Source organism: Solanum lycopersicum, chromosome 8 (assembly GCF_036512215.1).
Source record: "Solanum lycopersicum chromosome 8, SLM_r2.1".
NCBI classification, from domain to species: domain Eukaryota; kingdom Viridiplantae; phylum Streptophyta; class Magnoliopsida; order Solanales; family Solanaceae; genus Solanum; species Solanum lycopersicum.
This window is the reverse complement of record NC_090807.1, coordinates 65,314,881-65,333,257: the sequence shown is the minus strand read 5'-3', so window position 1 is coordinate 65,333,257 and position 18,377 is coordinate 65,314,881. Positions and strand designations below refer to the sequence as shown.

General features: G+C 30.0%; 2 protein-coding genes across 2 annotated transcripts; both read right to left on the bottom strand.

The window, feature by feature from the left end:
- Positions 1-449: 449 nt before the first annotated feature.
- Positions 450-2,524, bottom strand: LOC101258980 (stress-associated protein 6). The gene has a single exon (XM_069288621.1). It carries the CDS (start codon positions 1,095-1,097, stop codon positions 600-602), a length of 498 nt encoding a protein of 165 aa, XP_069144722.1. The 5' UTR covers positions 1,098-2,524; the 3' UTR covers positions 450-599.
- A 10,486-nt stretch (positions 2,525-13,010) lies between these two features.
- Positions 13,011-17,981, bottom strand: LOC101259562 (uncharacterized). The gene is made up of 5 exons (XM_004245646.5): positions 17,506-17,981; positions 16,619-16,697; positions 14,425-14,493; positions 13,504-13,667; positions 13,011-13,417 (listed from the first exon to the last, which is right to left on the bottom strand). Exons 1-4 carry the CDS (start codon positions 17,817-17,819, stop codon positions 13,575-13,577), a joined length of 555 nt encoding a protein of 184 aa, XP_004245694.1. The 5' UTR covers positions 17,820-17,981; the 3' UTR covers positions 13,011-13,417; positions 13,504-13,574.
- Positions 17,982-18,377: the final 396 nt, after the last annotated feature.

Sequence of the window (18,377 nt, the reverse complement as noted above, 5' to 3'; positions counted from 1 at the left end):
TAAAAATTAAAAATTTAAATGAATCATATAAATATTTTGAGTCAAAATTCAAAATTAGTTTCACTTCAATATTTATGCCCATCCATATCTTAAAGTAAAATTCGATACTCAATATACTCCCTCTAAAAACAATAGATTTACACATAAAATTGAACATAATTTTTTATTTTTATCAATATTAATTGTATAAAAAATAACTAAATATTAATTATAATAAGTAATAAAATAAAAATAAAATTTTAATTATAATCTTGAAAATTGATGAAAAAGTACACAAAAAGTTATGATGAAACGAGTACTTCTTTGATATAATATTCAATGGTGGTTCGATTAATATTCAACCACTTTACTCAAGTGGTGGTTCGATTCAATATTCGATGCACACTAATTAAAAAATATTCTACGCAGCCTGTCCATTTTAAAATTAGAGTTTGACATTATGAAAATAATTGAGCAATTGAACCAAATTATTTACTTAAATAAACAAAAACTATATACTACTTTTCATACACATCCAATCCTCTTCTCCATAAACACCTTCAATCATCTAAAAAAAAAAAATTAACTTCCAAACCCCAACTTAATTTTGGTTTAGCAGCTTAAAACCGCTGGATTTTATCAGCCTTAACTACAGGATTAGCCTTACAAATCTCTTCCTTCCCTTTGATTTTAAAATCAAAGGTACAATCATGTTTCTCCGGGTATCTATGGGTCCCACAAAAGGTACTACCACATCTGCACTTAAATCCCACAAATCCCACCTTCTTCCTACAGCTCAAACACCGATTCGGCTGACTCCCGCCGATCTCCGCCGTCGCCGCCTCAACAACCGGCCTCTCCGCAGCCGTCGATGTAGTCGACGAACAGAAATCAACTTTTCCGATCGATTCAATTTGAGGTCTAGATATAACAAGTTTCTCCATCGCTACTTTAGCCATCGCAGCATGATCTTCCTTCATCTTAAAGTCACGGTAACACTTTGAACAAAGTCCATTCGTCGCCGCCGTACCAAAAAATCCGCAACCGTTTGAACAGAGAATCGGATCCGCCGGCGGGAAGCTTGTTCCATCGTTAAACTTGTTGCCTTCAGAACCCATGATTTTCTTCTGATTTGAAAAAATTGAACAGCCACAATCGAATTGAAAAAAAAAAAAGTATAGATTATGCAAATTGCAATGTAAGAGGTGAATGTATATATAGAGAGTTCTAAGACGGTCAGGGTGTGTTTAATGACACTTTCACCCTCAAGACGTAGTCAGATTAAAGTAATGTTAAAGGGTATAATTGGTAATAAATGACACGGGATAAGCTCGGAACTAGTTGTAAACTTGTATTAGGAAAAGTAGGCGAAATTTCTGAATGTGATTTGAAAAGACGATAATACCCTTATATGCGCGTATGAATAATTCACTAGAGGACTTGACTCTCTTTTTTTGGACTTAAAAATGAAGGACTGAATAGTCATTGACGAGTGAAAAAGAAAATGAACCAGTGGGCCTTCTAGAAGATTCCTGGATAGATGGTTCTACCAGCTTCTCGAACTTTACATGACCTTTTTTATTTTAAATACATTTTCCTTATTAATCCATCTAATATATATATATATATATATATATTATATATATATATATTTTTTTTTATAGTAAATATTTAATGACGGTTTAATATTTGTTTAAAAAAGAAAACACGTTTGTTATGTATAGTATTTTAGGTAAGTAATTAGACATTTTTGGACTTGTAAAGGACACCATATAAATGACAAAATATAATTCAATGCTAGTACTTTTTAACTGTGCTTATCTAACTTAAAAGGAAAACTGTATTGGATTTTTGCAAACAGTTATGTAAGAGCCGGCAAATATTATTTAGACTTTAATATATATATACTCTATTCTAAATTCTAAATTTAGACAAGTGGTTCGAGTCTAATTTATGTGACAGGTACTAAGGTTAAAATTACTAATCTTTTTTTCCTTTCAGAAAAAATCATCTATTTTTCTTTGATTTATTTTATAAAATTTTATGTCAAGTTAAACATATTCGTTTTTTTAAACGAAAAGAATAGTAAATTTGACCATGCTAACATAAAATTTAAGAAAAGATTATGAGTGGGTGCCCTTGGGTCAAAGGCTGCCCGTACTTGAGCGGCTCAACAAGCGCGCAATAAAATACATTTTTATTATACTAGATTGAATTACTATTGTAAAAATATGCTAAAAGTGAAGAGATTAACCTATATTATGTGAACTTGTAATATAAGCTGCTCAACAAGCGCGCAATAAAACACATTTTTGTTGTACTAGATTGAATTACTATTGTAACAAAAATATGCTAAAAGTGAAGAGATTAACCTATATTATGTGAACTTGTAATACAAGCGCGCAATAAAACATATTTTTGTCGTACTAGATTGAATTACTATTATAACAAAAATATACTAAAAGTGAAGAGATTAACCTGTATTATGTGAAGTTGTAACACAAGGTGCTTCTTGTTTTTAAGATGTTGATTTGCTCGATAATGTAGGGTGTTAAGAAAAGAGATTAGTGTTAGGGTTAAAAAGAGAGATGGATTTGCTTGTTTTGTACGGCAAGAGTTGAGCCGTGGTTTTGGTATTTGCCTAACTGTTCACGAGCCGCACATTGTAAATTAAGGGCCGCTGATTCAGTACAAAAGTTGATTTGTCTTTGTCACCGTACGGTCAATAGATATGATGACACAACAAAATCACAATATTAAAAAATAAAATTATAAATTACGATCTCATAAGTGTTTGCCTTTTAGTTTTGTTATTATTGTACACGTGTTGGATTAATTAGGAGTGACAGCAAGAACAACACACAGTGAAACTTTTGAAACTGATATCAAGAAAAATAGAATCATACGTGCTATTTTCAAAAAAATGCTTCGATTGAAATAAAGCAAATCAAAATAATATTAGAAATGAAGAACGCTAAACAAAAACAAATGAAAATTTGATGTCTCATAGCTGGAGGCGTTTACGGGTTAGTTATTGGTTAAAATTAAAATCAAATCAATTTAATTAATTTAAAAATCATCAAAATCAAATCAAATCAAGTATAATGTACATTTTTCGATTTGGTTATTTTCGATTTTGATTTGGTTTGATTCGATTATTAATCATATATAAAAATAAAAGAAACAATTTATTTAAAGCGTGAAAAAAAGTAACAACAATCTATTAAACGAATTATAGTTAGAATGAATGTCATTACATAAATTTATTGAATAAAACTTCAAATTATTCAATTATTAACTGTACATAAAAATCTGAGCTTACCAATTGTGATGCTGGTTCGTGGTTTCTGTTGGGCCTAAAATTTAACAAAATAGCCAAAACTTAGCAGTGACTAAAATTTAACAAAGTAACCAAAATTAGCAGTTACAGACTCCAAAATGGGCCAGTTGAGTGTCAATGCTGCTTGGACTTTTCATTTCGTTGGGCCTTAGCTTAAACAGCCTTGGTAGACTATCATTCTGTATGGAGAGCTAGAAAACTTGCACAAAAATAAAATAATAAAATAAATTATAACTCACATAAATTATACTTTCTTGCCACATTTAATTTTTTAAATTTTATTAATATATGCTAAATGTATTTTCTGTTATTTTGTTTGAACAACTTTCACATATAACAAACATCAAAATTCATATTCATATGTTAAAGCAAAGTTTGTATAATTGCGCTCCATAGCAAACATGAATGTGTATAATTTGCTATACATATACAAAGAAACCAATTGTATAATTTCCTATACATATACGAAAGAAAACAGTTGTATAATTTGTGTATGCATAAAACGAGAAAGAGAGAAAGACAAAAGAAAAAATATTTGTATTGTATAATTATAAGTGTATAGGACGAAGAGATATGTATTTGCAGGTGTATATACAATTTTCTCTCGCTTTATACAAACGAAAACACAATTTATACATTTCGTTTCTGTTTGTATAAGCGATAGAGGCGATGGTGGCGAGCGAGATCTGGGAGAGGGGAACAAAAATATATGTATATATACATATAATTTTTTCCCGCTTTATACAAACACGAATGCATTTTATACATTTGTGTTTGTATAAAAGTGAGAGGGAGCAAGTGAGAGATGGAGCAAGAAAGGGAGAGTGACGAGCAAGAGTTAATGGAAGAGAGGTGACTGATAAACTATTTGTTACATAATACAATTAAATCAAAGTATGGTTATAATTATAACATTTAATTTTATTTATTAATTTGTCATTATATATAATTTTTCCATTTTGTTTTACTATAATTTCCTTTTTTTTCCCTTCAAAGTCACGTTTTCTTTTTGGTAGTTCACTTTAGAATCCAAATAGATAATTAACTATATACTGTGATTTAAGCAGCCATAATTTTTTTCTAAGATTTTAATTAAATCGTTTAAAAAATATATGTTTAATGACTTCCAATTTTTTATCGTTAATTTATTAAGTCGATCAACACATTCAATATATTGGATTTTCCGGCAATATTTGATTCTGATATAATATTTGTTGATATATTGGTTGTTGGTGAATATAGTGGCACAAATTACCGTTAACAAAAATTTAAACAAATAAATATTCAGACTAGGCGCATATATTCGATCTTTTCGAGGAAATTTAAGTCTATTAAGTTAAGGATTAATCATATTAATTAGTATCGAAAAAGATTTTAAATAAAAATGGAAATTATAAAAAGAAGAATTGTGTGACACAGAAAGTGCGGTAGGTGTAGACGTATATTTATACATGAAAATAGTGCAACTGAACTATAATTCAAAATTCATTATTACTTGTATGGTATACACAAATATAGTAATAATTTACATCTTGAATAGTTATTCTGATTATCAATGTTGACATTATGAAAAAGATATATAATTAGTGGGGAAGTGCCAGTTATATATGATGTTGATAATGAACCAAGTAGTAACCAAGTGCGTATTGCAATCGATTGCTCAGCACCTATTTAATTTCAAGACGTTTACGGAGTTAATTTCTCAGATAACAAGTTAGTTATTATAAAAAAAAGTTCGCTTTTGTAACTCAATGTATTCGTGTTGACCCAATCAATTAAGACTTATTCTAAATTTGAGTCGATTTGAAGTAGATACGTAACGTATATTAATTAATTCATGAGGAATCCGGTAAAAAAAAAGTTTACTAATTACTTTTAGTTTATTTGGTAATTAAGTAAATTATAAGAAAATGATCAAAGAAATCAAAAATTGGTAAGAGTGGGAAGGGTTAAGTTAATTTAGCTCATCTTAGTCCAATTCATTTTAGTCCAAATAAATATTAGATAAATTTAGACGTTGAATTTAATCTATTTCAATTCATTCGAATCCAATCTAGATCGATCGTTTATATCACTCGTGTAGACAGATAAGTGCAAAGATTTCCGGTTTTGGGTCCATCATTTGATTATGCGTCATATGCAATGCATAATACAAATCTATCCATTTCGAAATAAACTTCAGATGTTCACATATGATTGACATTAAACTTCAATCACATATGTATGTTGAACTTCAACCACATAAAACTTCAGACACTACTAGAGATGTTCAAATACGAAATCCTATTAAAATTTGACACTACCCCTATTGGTAGAAGTGAGGCTGGGGTGTGTGTCACTAAAATGGACCTCAAAAATAACCCTACAATATAAATGCATGGTGTAACATGATTGTGGATGCATGTGAAGGTATAGGCCATCATATAATTGGTCTACAAAAATTGATCAACTTGGACAGATAGTACTTGAGAATGAAGAAGAACAATATGGAAAAAGTAGCCATGTTAATTTCCTAGTTGACTAGTACAACATATACACATACACACATAGAGAGATCTCTATTGATAAATAGACAAAAGAAAATAAATTATACAATATAGTCCAATTTGCTCTCATAATATACATAAATGTATAGTGGTCATGTAGTTGTAGTAGTAAAAGAAAGAATAAGTGAAGGTTTGAGTGGCTTTGTGCTACACTTCAAAATAACATTATTTGCTTACCTATGCACTTTGTCTCTACGCTTTTTCTAGCTGAGACATGCGTCTGATTATCTGATTCCATTTAGCTCGATTCAATTATCATATTGATGTTCAAGTTATTATATAACAGTTTTAAATACCTTTTATCCATGAAAATATACTAAAAATTGTACGTGAAGACGAAATTAATTCTTTAACTTAGTATTAATGAAAATTGGAAAAATTGAAGCAACTTATCCATTTCTTTGTGGCCCATACTAAAAAGGGAGGAATAAGATATTTTTTGCATTCCATGAATTTAGGTAAATTATAAACTTTACTAAAATATTTTAAAAAAATTCTAGTGCATGTCATTGTTATTAGTACACCATCATATGAATATAGACTCTATAAACCTAATAGTACAATTTTTTGTAAATTTTTTTTTGTACAATTTGAAATCACAAGACATTGCCATCAAATATAGATGAGAAAATATTGGTAGAGACCTAATAAGATGGGGTTTCAAAATAAAATAAAACAAAGGTCCTCAAGATTGAATTTGACTCTTTGATATTTGTGTTCAAACATATTATAATGAATTATGTTATGATAGAGACAAGTTGGAAAATTATTTTCTTTTTTAAATGTTGAATAAATGCCACCTTATTCACCTCCAAGGGTCCAAGATATATAAAAGCAAAACTTTCAAATTATAAAATTAGTTTTATTATTTGTCCATTGAAACCCCTAATAAAGTGATATAATAAAGTTTAATAAAGGAAGCTAAGATAGAGGACCGGCCCCTAGTGTTGAAATTGACATTTTTAGTTAATCATACTTTGTGACTTATGATTATAAGATTAATTATTAACTTAATGCATGCACACGTGTTTAATTATTATTAATCAACTAAAAGACCCTTAATAACTCCTTAATTTTGGCATATACAAAGATTGGACGTGCCATGACAAAATAAATAAATTATCCAAATTTCTCTTATATTTGTTTGTAGGAGCAAAGAGTTCGATCGCAAATTAAATTTATCTAAAAAAATATTATATTGTATAATATAAAATATTATATTTATTAATAATATTGTACTCAAATTATTCATCGTACGTAAATAAATGGCTGTGGTAATAAGGAAAGGTCACAAATAGTTAAGAATCCAGCGAAGCAAAATACCCCACCATCTGACTATAGCTATGTAACTAATAGTAACAAATACTATTATTATAATAATAAGTGACGGGTCTAGAATTTTCACGAGATAAATTTTAAACTATCTTAATTACTGACTTAACTTATGATTATATATTAAGAGATTCAAATATAGCAACTTTCATATATAGTAAATACAAAAATTATATTTGTATGTTATAGCTATAGAATATGCATAATTGCGCTTCATAACGAATTTTATGTTTGATGTAACTATTAATATGTAAATTTCGCTATATATATATAAAAGAAGTAATTGTATAATCTATTTTGGTATGCATATACAAAAGAAACAATTGTATAATATGTGTTTTTATAAAGCGAGAAAGACAAAAAAAATACTGGGCAGGAAAAGATCTGCATTTGTATAATAATAGATGTACAGGACGAAAATATATGCATTTGTATTTATATATATAATTTTTTCTCTCGCTTTAGACAACACATACATTTGTGTTTGTATAAAGAGAGAGAGGCGAGTGAGAAGTGGGAGAGTGGCGAGCGAGATCTGGAAAAGGGAAACGCAAAATATATGTAAATATACAATTTTCTCGCGCTTTATACAAACACAAATACATTTTATATATTTGCGTCTGTATAAAAGCGAGGAAGGCGAGTGAAAGACTACCGAAAATGGCGAGCGAGATTTACCAGAGAGAGAAGAAATAGCAATAGTTTGCTACGAAATATAATTAAATCAAACTGTAATTATGATACTTAATTTGAATTTAATACCTCGCTAAATTCTAGATCCTTCTTTGCTAGTAATAATTACAAGTTATTATTACAGTAATTATTTTTGGTCTGATATTTATTTTCCTGCACAAGAAAAACTTAGAATAAATCCAAAAAGGGGTACTCAATTACATGGAAGAGTAAAATAGACAGAAGAGTATAATATTAAATCCAACTGGCCCTCTTTTTTTTAAAATAATAATAATAATAATCTCAAATATTACTACTTATTACTTTCACATGCCAGACGTATCATAATAAATAGTATTTGAGTACTGCACCAATAACGATAGACTATATAACTTCATCAGCATAATAATTGAAAGTCATCGCAGTGGTTTTATTGAGTATTTAAAATTCATAAATTTTTATATTAATTTAAATTAATACATAGTTTTAAGTAAAGATATTAGGTTCATGACCACGTGATACGAGGCTTCATATTAATATAAATATAAATTCAATAATTTTATTTAGAAATTATATAAGTAATGACTAAAATAAATAATAAAAATTATATGAATAATGACTATGCTTTGAAATAAAACGATAATTCTTGATTCATAAATTTTAAATTTTAAATTTTAAATTCACATTTTAATTTAACTAAAAAAAGAGTTAAACTATTGTGGTCCTTTATAGTTCTTATGTATTTAAATTTATAAAATTACGTATAATAAATTTATAGTTATTTAGTATAAACATTCGATACGGACAAATTTTTTCTGCAGAACTAATAGCAGGTGACAGATAGGTAAACTCTTAAAAGAACTATACCTATCTTATTTAATCATGCTGATCATATATAAATGTTCTCAACAAGAGACAAAATGTATATGTTACTAATGTTTCTTGTATGAATAATAAATGTCATTCACGATTTAATTTATTTATCTAGTTTTTATTTAAAATTTTAAATATGCTGTGTGAATTTTTTTTTTTTAAAAGTCAAAAGTAAAAGAGATCATTATATTTTTTTAAACAAAATAAAATAAAATAATGTGATATGCTAGTTTGAGTTTCTAAATATGAAGAGAATAGATGAAATTCATTCGACTTACAAATTCTTGTATCTACGTCTAACTAAAGATATGAAATTTGAATTAGCTGTTAAAGTAAATAATATTAAATAATAAAAAAACTTTTTTTCTTTGAACATATCATATATAATATATATTTAAACCAATCGAACTAATAAATTTTGATAATCAGATATGTAGGTGAATAGTGAATAAGTAATAGGAATAGTAGGTGAACAAATTTAATTAATTTCATATAAATATCTTTACCTTGTATTCATATAGTTCAATATAAAACAATTTTATATAAAATTATTTGATTTTATTTTATTAACCACTAAATCACCTCGAAGTTATTAATAAGTAAGAGAAATATATCCCTCTTCTAAGGCTTTTTCTTCATGAAAATAGATGGGTTTGCTGCTATTTGTAATCATGAGTACCTTAGTCATCATTACTATACTTGAAAAATTATATTATTAGCCATTACTCTCTCTCTTTCTTTTTCCTTTTCCTAATTAATTACTTTCGTCGTTTTAATTTATTTGATTTAATTTAATTAAAATATTATAATTTAATTTAAAATAATAAATACATACTTATATAGCTATAAATTATTTTATATTAATGTAATAAACAGATTAAAATTAAAAATATATTATTATTATTATTAAAAAAATAAATCATAAATGGAAAAAAATAAGCAAGGCACCACATGGGGAAATAATGCCTATTACACATATTGAAAACTACAATTCCACCTATTTATAGGATCTCACCACCCTTCATATTATTTCCAACTCATTCATTTCATCACAATATTTCTCTTCACAAGAAAAATAAAAACCTCAAGAAGTGAAAACAAAATGTGTATAAGTTCAACAGAATGGAGTAATAATTCATCACGTCCTCTTTATTTTTCTATGCAGAAAAAACAAAGACCAAAGATATCTCGAGTTCAACTTCATAGGCTTGCAAGGTAAATACAAAAAATTTATATTACGAAGCAATCGTTACGTTTAAAAGCTTAAATTATAAGAAAAAAGCACATGTTTTTCTTAATTAGTACTAGTAGTTAATTATATCATATCTCAATTTATTTGGTCGTCACGTTGAGATTCAAATATGAAATCTCTTTGTTTGCTCACATACCATGTTAAAAGTACGTTTTATTTTTGCAGGAAGAAAAGAGGTGAAGGAAAAGAAACTAAGGTGGATATGGAAATGAGAAATTTGAAGCTTTATATGGAAAATATGAGTATTTTAGAGGAAAATGAGAAATTGAGAAAGAAAGCAAGTCTTTTACATGAAGAAAATATTGCTTTGATGTTTGAATTTCAAAAGAAATTTTGTAAGTTTGATAGAGTCTCTAACAAAGAGACCCCCCATCTACCCACTACTAAATTGACAAAATAACTGTTTTATAATATTAATAAATTATGAGAGGAGAAAATGTGTGGATGGAAAATAATATATTTAATTTTGTATTGTGTACATGTCTTGTTCAAGCTATATTTGCTACTTGTGTGTTGTTATTTTCATAAATTACTTCATTTTACATTGTCATAAGGTCTAAGGTAAATCTTGATTTCAATCCTTATCTTTATCTGATTAATCATATTCAATCTATAACTTGTGAATATTCATGAATAGATATTGATGTGTTATGTCAATATAGTTTTAAAAATAATTCAAATTTAACATATTTTATAGATGAAGGGACAAAAAAAAAATTACATAGTTTAATTAATTGAATATTAAATATGATTAACTTATACGTTACGAGTTCAAAATCAAAAATTATCCGTCGTTAATTTTATTGTAGACCAATTTGAATTAAAACATTTCTTATTAAAAACGATTTTATTCTTCGAGGCTAGAATTAAAATAAAAGAATGCTTGTTTCTGGAAAAAGTAACTATTCTTTTTTCTCCTTTTGAATAGCACATCAAATCCAAGTAGCAGCAGATGAATATGTGAAACTTCTAAATCTGACAAACTTTATACTATAAAATTTAGTATAAAGTTTAGACAATTTTTTCATCTCAAATTGTTTTGGGAAGTAGTAACAAAAATTAAGTGTTTTGTAGTGTTTAAACCTTAATTAATTAATAAGGAAATTAAAATTGGAATTTTGTGGATTATCTTCATAGACATTATAGGGAATTTGGAAACAATGTAGATGTTAAAAATCTTATTTAGACATTTTCTCAATATATAGGCGAGAGGTGTGAACACTTTGAGATAACTAATCATTTTAAAATTGAAAAGAAAAAATAAAAGAAAGTCAACATATATCTGTGAAATGATGTTCAATATTGCTATCTTAATTAGTTGTTGTTCTCAACTTGCTCATTCACAATAATAATTTAAATGCGTGTTACAACTCAAGATCATGACACATATTATCCACTTTGAGTCTAAGCCCGCACACATTTGTCTTTACGCGTCTCAAAAACATGCATACCACGTGAACTTGTTTATGTATTATAAAATTCTTTAATTATCATCTCTCACATTTTGATGTGAAATTCGTCTAAAATATCACATGCACCTCATCTTCAGAAGCCTGTCAAATCCTCATTTTTATCGAGGATTGTGGATGCTAATTTACTTATTGGTGTACATATAAAGATGGGAAAGAATCAAAGAAATGCTCTAACAAGCAAAGTAATTAACAGTTAAAATAGGAGATTAGTCTTGGTTTAGACCCCATAAAAATGTACTTTAGGATAATGTATTATTACATAATTCCAAACAAAAACAACCTTTTTTCTTTTTTCCCAAGAAAAGGAGTTGTTTGAAGGTTCTCAACACGTGAGGGGTTAACTAAAATCATTAAGAAAGATAAAAACACTTTTTTTCAAAAGTCTAGGCTGTTGGCTCGAGACTGTCTCTTCTCTATGGCTACATTAGGTTTATTTTAATTAATTTAAATCCCTCCTTTAATTTACTACAAAACTCCACTTTTATAGAAGATATCAAAAAATAACAATATATCAATGTCGGTTTCAAATCCGGGAAAGACATCATACATCTTACCACTAGACTAGACTCCACTTGTGAAATTATACTGACTTGTTGAAGAACAAAAAGACTATTTATAGAAAATACCTACTCTTAAGTTACGATTCAACTCATAAGCGTAATAAAATATATTTGTCTGACCATGCGATCGAACAGATGCTACAGTTGGCCATATAATCATAGAATCTTGTGTGGAAGGATCTCGCACAATAGGTCGAATAGTTGTCATAAGGTTTTTTCTTTTTATAACATACAAAAATATACCAGACTGTATAAAAATTTCTTCGACTATTGCAAAACTAACACTGTACAATAAATTAGTAATGTTATGGTGTTTAATATCAATTTTTTGGGTGCTAAGGGAAGTAACAACTAGTCAAACTTGTTGGTGTGTATTTGAAGAAGTAAGCCACTAAAAAGTTAGAGTATAATGCACAAAGTCAACAAAATGGCATGTGAAATCATAATACCATTTGAAATTACTCCATTAACTTTGGGCCTCAAGGTATTATTAAAGGTACAGACACATCCCTATGCATTGACCTAAATTTGTGCTTAGGATTTTAGTATTTACCTCTACTCTTAAGTATGCAAGGTTTAAGACAAGTTGACTCTGCAACATGGGGGCACATATATTGTGAATTTGGTAAATTAGTAGGCAACACTAACTACGCCTCAGTCTCAAAAGTCTCGAACAGGCTGGAGCCGGCTATATAAATCCTTGCTCCTCCATTTAAGCTCAACTTATGTCAAAATCATACAAAATAATTAGTAAATTGGTAGGCAACAAGCACCCCCTATGTTAATCTTGACAAAAATTCACAAAGTTAGCTGCAGTTTGTCTTTTATATTTCTGCAGTTTTATGTGCAAAGTTCCATGCAAAATGGGATCGATACAGAGGATTCACACAACCAAACCTACTAATTTGAGATTAAAGCATTAGATTGATTGATAGTCATGCAATGCCATACCCTCGAGGATCAAGGATCGATGCTAATAGAAGATACAAATGACAATCGCTATGCTGTTGTATTCATACAACCAAACTGCAGGTAATTGGAGAAAATGTTACAGTACATAAACAAGAGTGTTGAAGATTCCAGATATGATATTTGACAACAACAGTTCCTAGAAAGTCAATAATTCCCATCTTAAGATGTCTAAAAGAAGTTGTTTAAAGTATGTACAGCAATGCAACTGGAGAAGCTAAAGTCAAGAAAGTTTCTTGACAAACTCACCAGTCACCAAAAAGGCAGAACAATTGTCTTCCGGGGACAGCTCAATCCACACTGGTTTCCTTGCTAATTTTTTTTTTACTTCCTACCATGGAAAGACACTTAGTCTTACTCTACATACTTTGTGTCAACTATGTACGATGTGTTACAGTGTTCGTCATATAATGTTTCGTCTTCTGCAAAATCAATTAACATTTTCAATGAACGAAGTTTCTGTTTAATGTAAACAAGAGAAACGACTGCAAGGAATCAAATGAAGTACCATGTAGATGAGGAAACTGAAAGAGTGATGAAATTTGAGGAAGTAAACCAAACTCAATGATCAATAGTTCCTTATTGCTCCTGTGATCTGTAAATACGGAATGCAGCGATGCACATTGTTGCATTACCAAGAACTGTCAAAGCTGCTTGTAGAGCCACTAATACCTGAAACTCATGCATCAAATGCATGAAATTTAAAATCATAAAACAAGATAAGAATTATGTAAGAATACTAGGAAATCCTTCAAATGGGAAAATGAATATAAAAAGGACATGTTTGAATGCTCAATTCTTGTAAATTTATTGAATTCAGGTTTAATTATGAAAAAAGGAATTATATTCTACTATTTCCATCAAATGAGTGAAAGTGAAAGACTAAATTAACAAAAATTTGAAGCATTAAGCCATTGCTTCCACTGTTTTTTCTCTTTCGCTCAAAAGATTACTTCCAGTTTAGTTGGTGTTTGTTTAAAATTTAGCACAACCCTTCATAATACAACAATTGTCTAAGGGGTGTGTAACGAATAGTCCAAATTCAGGTTCGCTGCCAGCCCCACCCCCCAAATTCACAGATGTCTTAAGGCTAAAGCAAGCAAAAAGAATCATAGAGCTGGCAAGTGGTTTCTTTTTTAATTTTATGACAGAGAAATAGGTCTGGGGCCAAACCTTAAGACCAACTGCAGCCTTCGAAACTCAGGGATACGAGGCTTAATCCTGTGATCTAAGTCACAAGTCCTGTAACTTGAACTAAGCCCGGGGTCGGGTAGGGGGGCATATTAGTTTTGAGGTTAACATTGAATATCTGGAATAAGTTTCAGTAATTGATCATATATTATTTTTGTTGGTTTTTTAACCTCATAATATTCATCACATATGGTAGAAATTTCTACTGCAAAGGAAATATAAGAATTGATCTACTTACCTCAAGGGACTCGGAGTTGTAAAAGAAATGCCATGTGCAGGCACAAAATGCTCCACCTAGCAGGGGCACCTAGACCAAGAAGTTGTACACATAAGCTGCTAAAGAACCAATAAGATTGTACAAAAAGGAAGGTAATATGTAATCAGGTAAAACACTGGGAAAAAGAAGAGAAACCTATATCAATAGCATGTGGTAACCTTTAAACCAAGACTTTGAAAACCTCCAGAGCCTAGATATCATTTCATTTCTCCCAAAAGAGGAAAGGGATAAAAGTGTTATATCGTGTGACCATCTCATCTAAAAACTTAAACTCTTAAACTATTAGAAAAGGGGATATGGGATGTTTGTTTCCAGTGTACTTCCCCATTAGCTTAAACAACAGCAATTACATGTCAAATGACGCTTTAAAGAAATTCACCGTAAAGGAGCCAAACTTCTTTTTGCTCCCTAATGTAATTCCAGCATCCACTGGATGCAAACTTAATGAAACTTTACTTTACCTGATAAAAAAAAGTCAGTTAAGACGCTTAATTCCTTTAAAGTTTTAGAATACAAACATGGAGCTGTTGGAAGCACCAGGAGGATCACCAATAATTATCATTTCCCTTCAGACATACTTTAGGATTTTATAATGAGCCATCCATCCCTTAGTGCATCAAACTGCTCTATATTTATACTTTTCTTATTTTATTCAAATTTTTATTAGATACATGGGGACATAAGTAATCATGTGGATCTAGAATTGAAGTTTATCGGTTCCCTTATCGACCTCGAGTTAATGTTGTTTCAAGAATTTCACCTAATTGACACTTTTCCATGACATATAGCATGATTGATTGCGAGGCTACTTCACTTGCATCTCATTAAACAACTATAAGGACTTCCATTTTTTTTAACACTGTCTAGAATACATTGGTTACCTAGTTAATTTAAAGAAAGCTCTAAATTTTTCAGAAGGAACTGACATGCATCAAGACACAGTTTTAGGTTCGATAACCACTTAACCATGTCCCCTTCTTGGAATATTTTTAATTTCCAATGGACTCTCTATATTTCATAACCTATTACAACGGGTTATTTCAACAGCAATTTAGATGAATGTTCCAAAATATCACAAAAAGAACGGACGAAACAGGCCAACTCCCAGTCTCCCAGGTCACTGACTGCCCAGTTATCTGGCGCATCAGAAAATGTTCCTACTTGATAAATGTCATGTTAAACAACATGGCTGAGCAAGTTCAAGAAAGTAGTCCTTTACGAAAAGAATAGAAGTTAAGAAGTGGAAAGAGAAGCTTAATTTCCTTCTTTCACTAGAGTATGGCCAAGCATATTTAGCCTCAACCTAGAAGTTGAAAGAGAAGCTTCACTTCCTGTTTTCACTAGAATATGATTGAGCATATTCAACCTTTAAATTAGGATGGATAACTGGCTGCTTGATCTAGTTTGAAAGTCTACCATATTGTTAAGATGCAAATACTTAGTATAACCTAATTTTTCGGTTCAAAACATACTACTCATCAAAATATAGAAAATATGTGACTCATTAACTTTCTGGTAGCAGCAATTTCACTACAGAAGAGCTTTTATATCCAGAAACTTAATTAGCTGCTCAAATAGCACACAATGGCCTCGCCTTGTCTGCTCAATTATGTTATAATGTATAGGGAATTAGTAATAATTATTGTGTTTTGACAAACATACATGAAATTTCAGCAGGTATGGAGCAAAAAATGTGAGCACCTCAAATGCCACCCCTTCCTATGACTCTTTCTTCAACACAATAAACCCCAAATTATTCCCTATATCGTCAAAGAGCTACCTCTATTAACCTACATATCAGTACTATGGCTTTATAAATTATAGTTGAGTATAAGTGTATACACTGAGACAAACACATGAAGTGACAATTTTGACAATAACCCACAAATAGTCATAACAACCAAATTTCATACTACTAGCACATTTAGGGGGGGGGGGGGAGTAAGTAACATAAATTGGAGAAAAGCCAGGAGCTCTGCGGATAAGAGTTGAAATTGTGAATCTTTTGGTTACAACACCTTGGCCTAACCTTTTGAGGTGCCGTCACTGTCCAACTAATGGTACATACGGAAGATTTCAGAGTATAAAGCACAAAACTTAACCCAAGTTACGACTTTATGCATATTATTAAATCAACATGCACCACATTACTCACCATGCCCCAAGAGAGTCCCTTCCAAGAATCATTTCCAGACTTCTCCCCATATTGCCAAACCAGAGCCATTGCAGTAACCCTATTAAACAAAGTATTAGAAGTCATTTCATTAAGCACAAAAAAACATATTGCCTTGTCCTAATTTATTTTGCACTATTATTTTTCTTTTCTGTCAGCTCTAACTTGTACGGGTGTGTCTGGTTCAGAAGAGAACATGTTTTCCAATTTTTACATGTTTAGTTGGTCAAAATTTTTGGAAAATATTTCTCTAGGAAAATACGATCTTGAACCTCGGTAGAACTAGAAGTAGGAAAAACAAGTTCTATGAGTAGCATTCGACACGGATGGTCTGCTCCCCACTCTCCAACATTGGCAAAGTTAGACTTTTGCTAAGAGTGTTCCAAATTGAATATGTACATGTATAAAAGATAATATCTGACTAATTTTTCAGCAAAGTGACCACCCTTGGGTATACCTAGCTCCACCCATGCCCTCCAACACACCTCACCTTCACCTCCACCTCCCCACCCCTACAGTGCTTGGCTGTCTGCCTTAGATTATACATGATCTTTTTTAAATTGTTATATTTTCCTGCTAACATACCAAAGTCCAAACACCAGACTTATTTATCAAACACACCTAAGGGGTCATTATAATCAGCATTTGGTTAGGGGTATTTAGTCCCGGAATTATTTATTCCAACATTCATACTATAATGAAGGGATAAATTATCACATATATATCCAATCCATGGAATAACTTTGTCTATCCCATCCCCATACCAAAAAAAAAACCTAAAGTTGCAATCTTTATGCTACTCATGCTAAATAAATTGAAAAACAAACAAAATAGAACTTAGAAACAATGGTGTATAGCAGAGTAAATACCATTCTACAACACTGGAAACATGAATAGCCCAAGTGGGTAAGGAGAGAGCATTAGAGGGTTCATTAAACTGGAAAGAAGAACCCATTATAGCTATTTCAGAAGCAGATGCTGTAGCAGGTCCCAGCATTAATGTAGCCAAAGCAATTCCAGTAACCCCCAAAACTGTAGCTGCATTTTTCAAGTTCTCAGATGAGCTGCATTCGATGGGGGCATAAAATAGGGATCTTTGCTTTGCAAAATGGAGAAATTGGGTTCTGTTTGTTTGGGATAAAGGGGGCAATTTAGGGATAGAAATTAGTGTAGAAACTGCCATAGCTGGTTGTTGGAGTTACAGGTGAAGAAGAACTGAAGATGGAATAGATAAGTCATAAATCAAATAAATTAATAATTGTGAATTTATTTGATAGTGTTATTATTTGAGTTCAAATATTTATCTTGATATTGATAAAATTGTTTCTCTTACTTAAATGTTGATATCGAGTTTTACATATGAAAATACTTTTTTAACGATTCTTCTAATTTCTAAACGAGGTTTATGCTACTGAATTCAAAATAATCGAATAAAAATAAAGTGTAAAAAAAGTCAAATATTTAAGTATTTGGAAATTAGGAAACATGAATATCTAACATAGCAATTTTTTATTTTATAAACATTATTTTATGAAATTAAGATATTAAAGTATGAAATTGACTTGAAATAATCTAAAATCAACTTGAGCTGATATTTCTTAATGAGTTTTATGCTACTGATTCTTTCGATATTTAAGATTGTGACCAGTTTAGAAATATCATCAATCTTTATCAAAGGGGAAAAAACAAAAATAATTTCTTATATTTGTGGTATTACAAATATTTTAAATAGTAGATAACT

Bases quoted from the DNA above. Each gene is read 5' to 3' on its own strand.
- LOC101258980 (XM_069288621.1), bottom strand. From the start codon at position 1,097: ATGGGTTCTGAAGGCAACAAGTTTAACGATGGAACAAGCTTCCCGCCG.
- LOC101259562 (XM_004245646.5), bottom strand. From the start codon at position 17,819: ATGGCAGTTTCTACACTAATTTCTATCCCTAAATTGCCCCCTTTATCC. The intron at 16,698-17,505 runs GTATTTACTCTG...TTTGTTTAATAG, and splicing joins GTTTCCAGTGTTGTAGAATG to GGTTACTGCAATGGCTCTGG. The intron at 13,668-14,424 runs GTAAGTAGATCA...CATGAGTTTCAG, and splicing joins ACAACTCCGAGTCCCTTGAG to GTATTAGTGGCTCTACAAGC.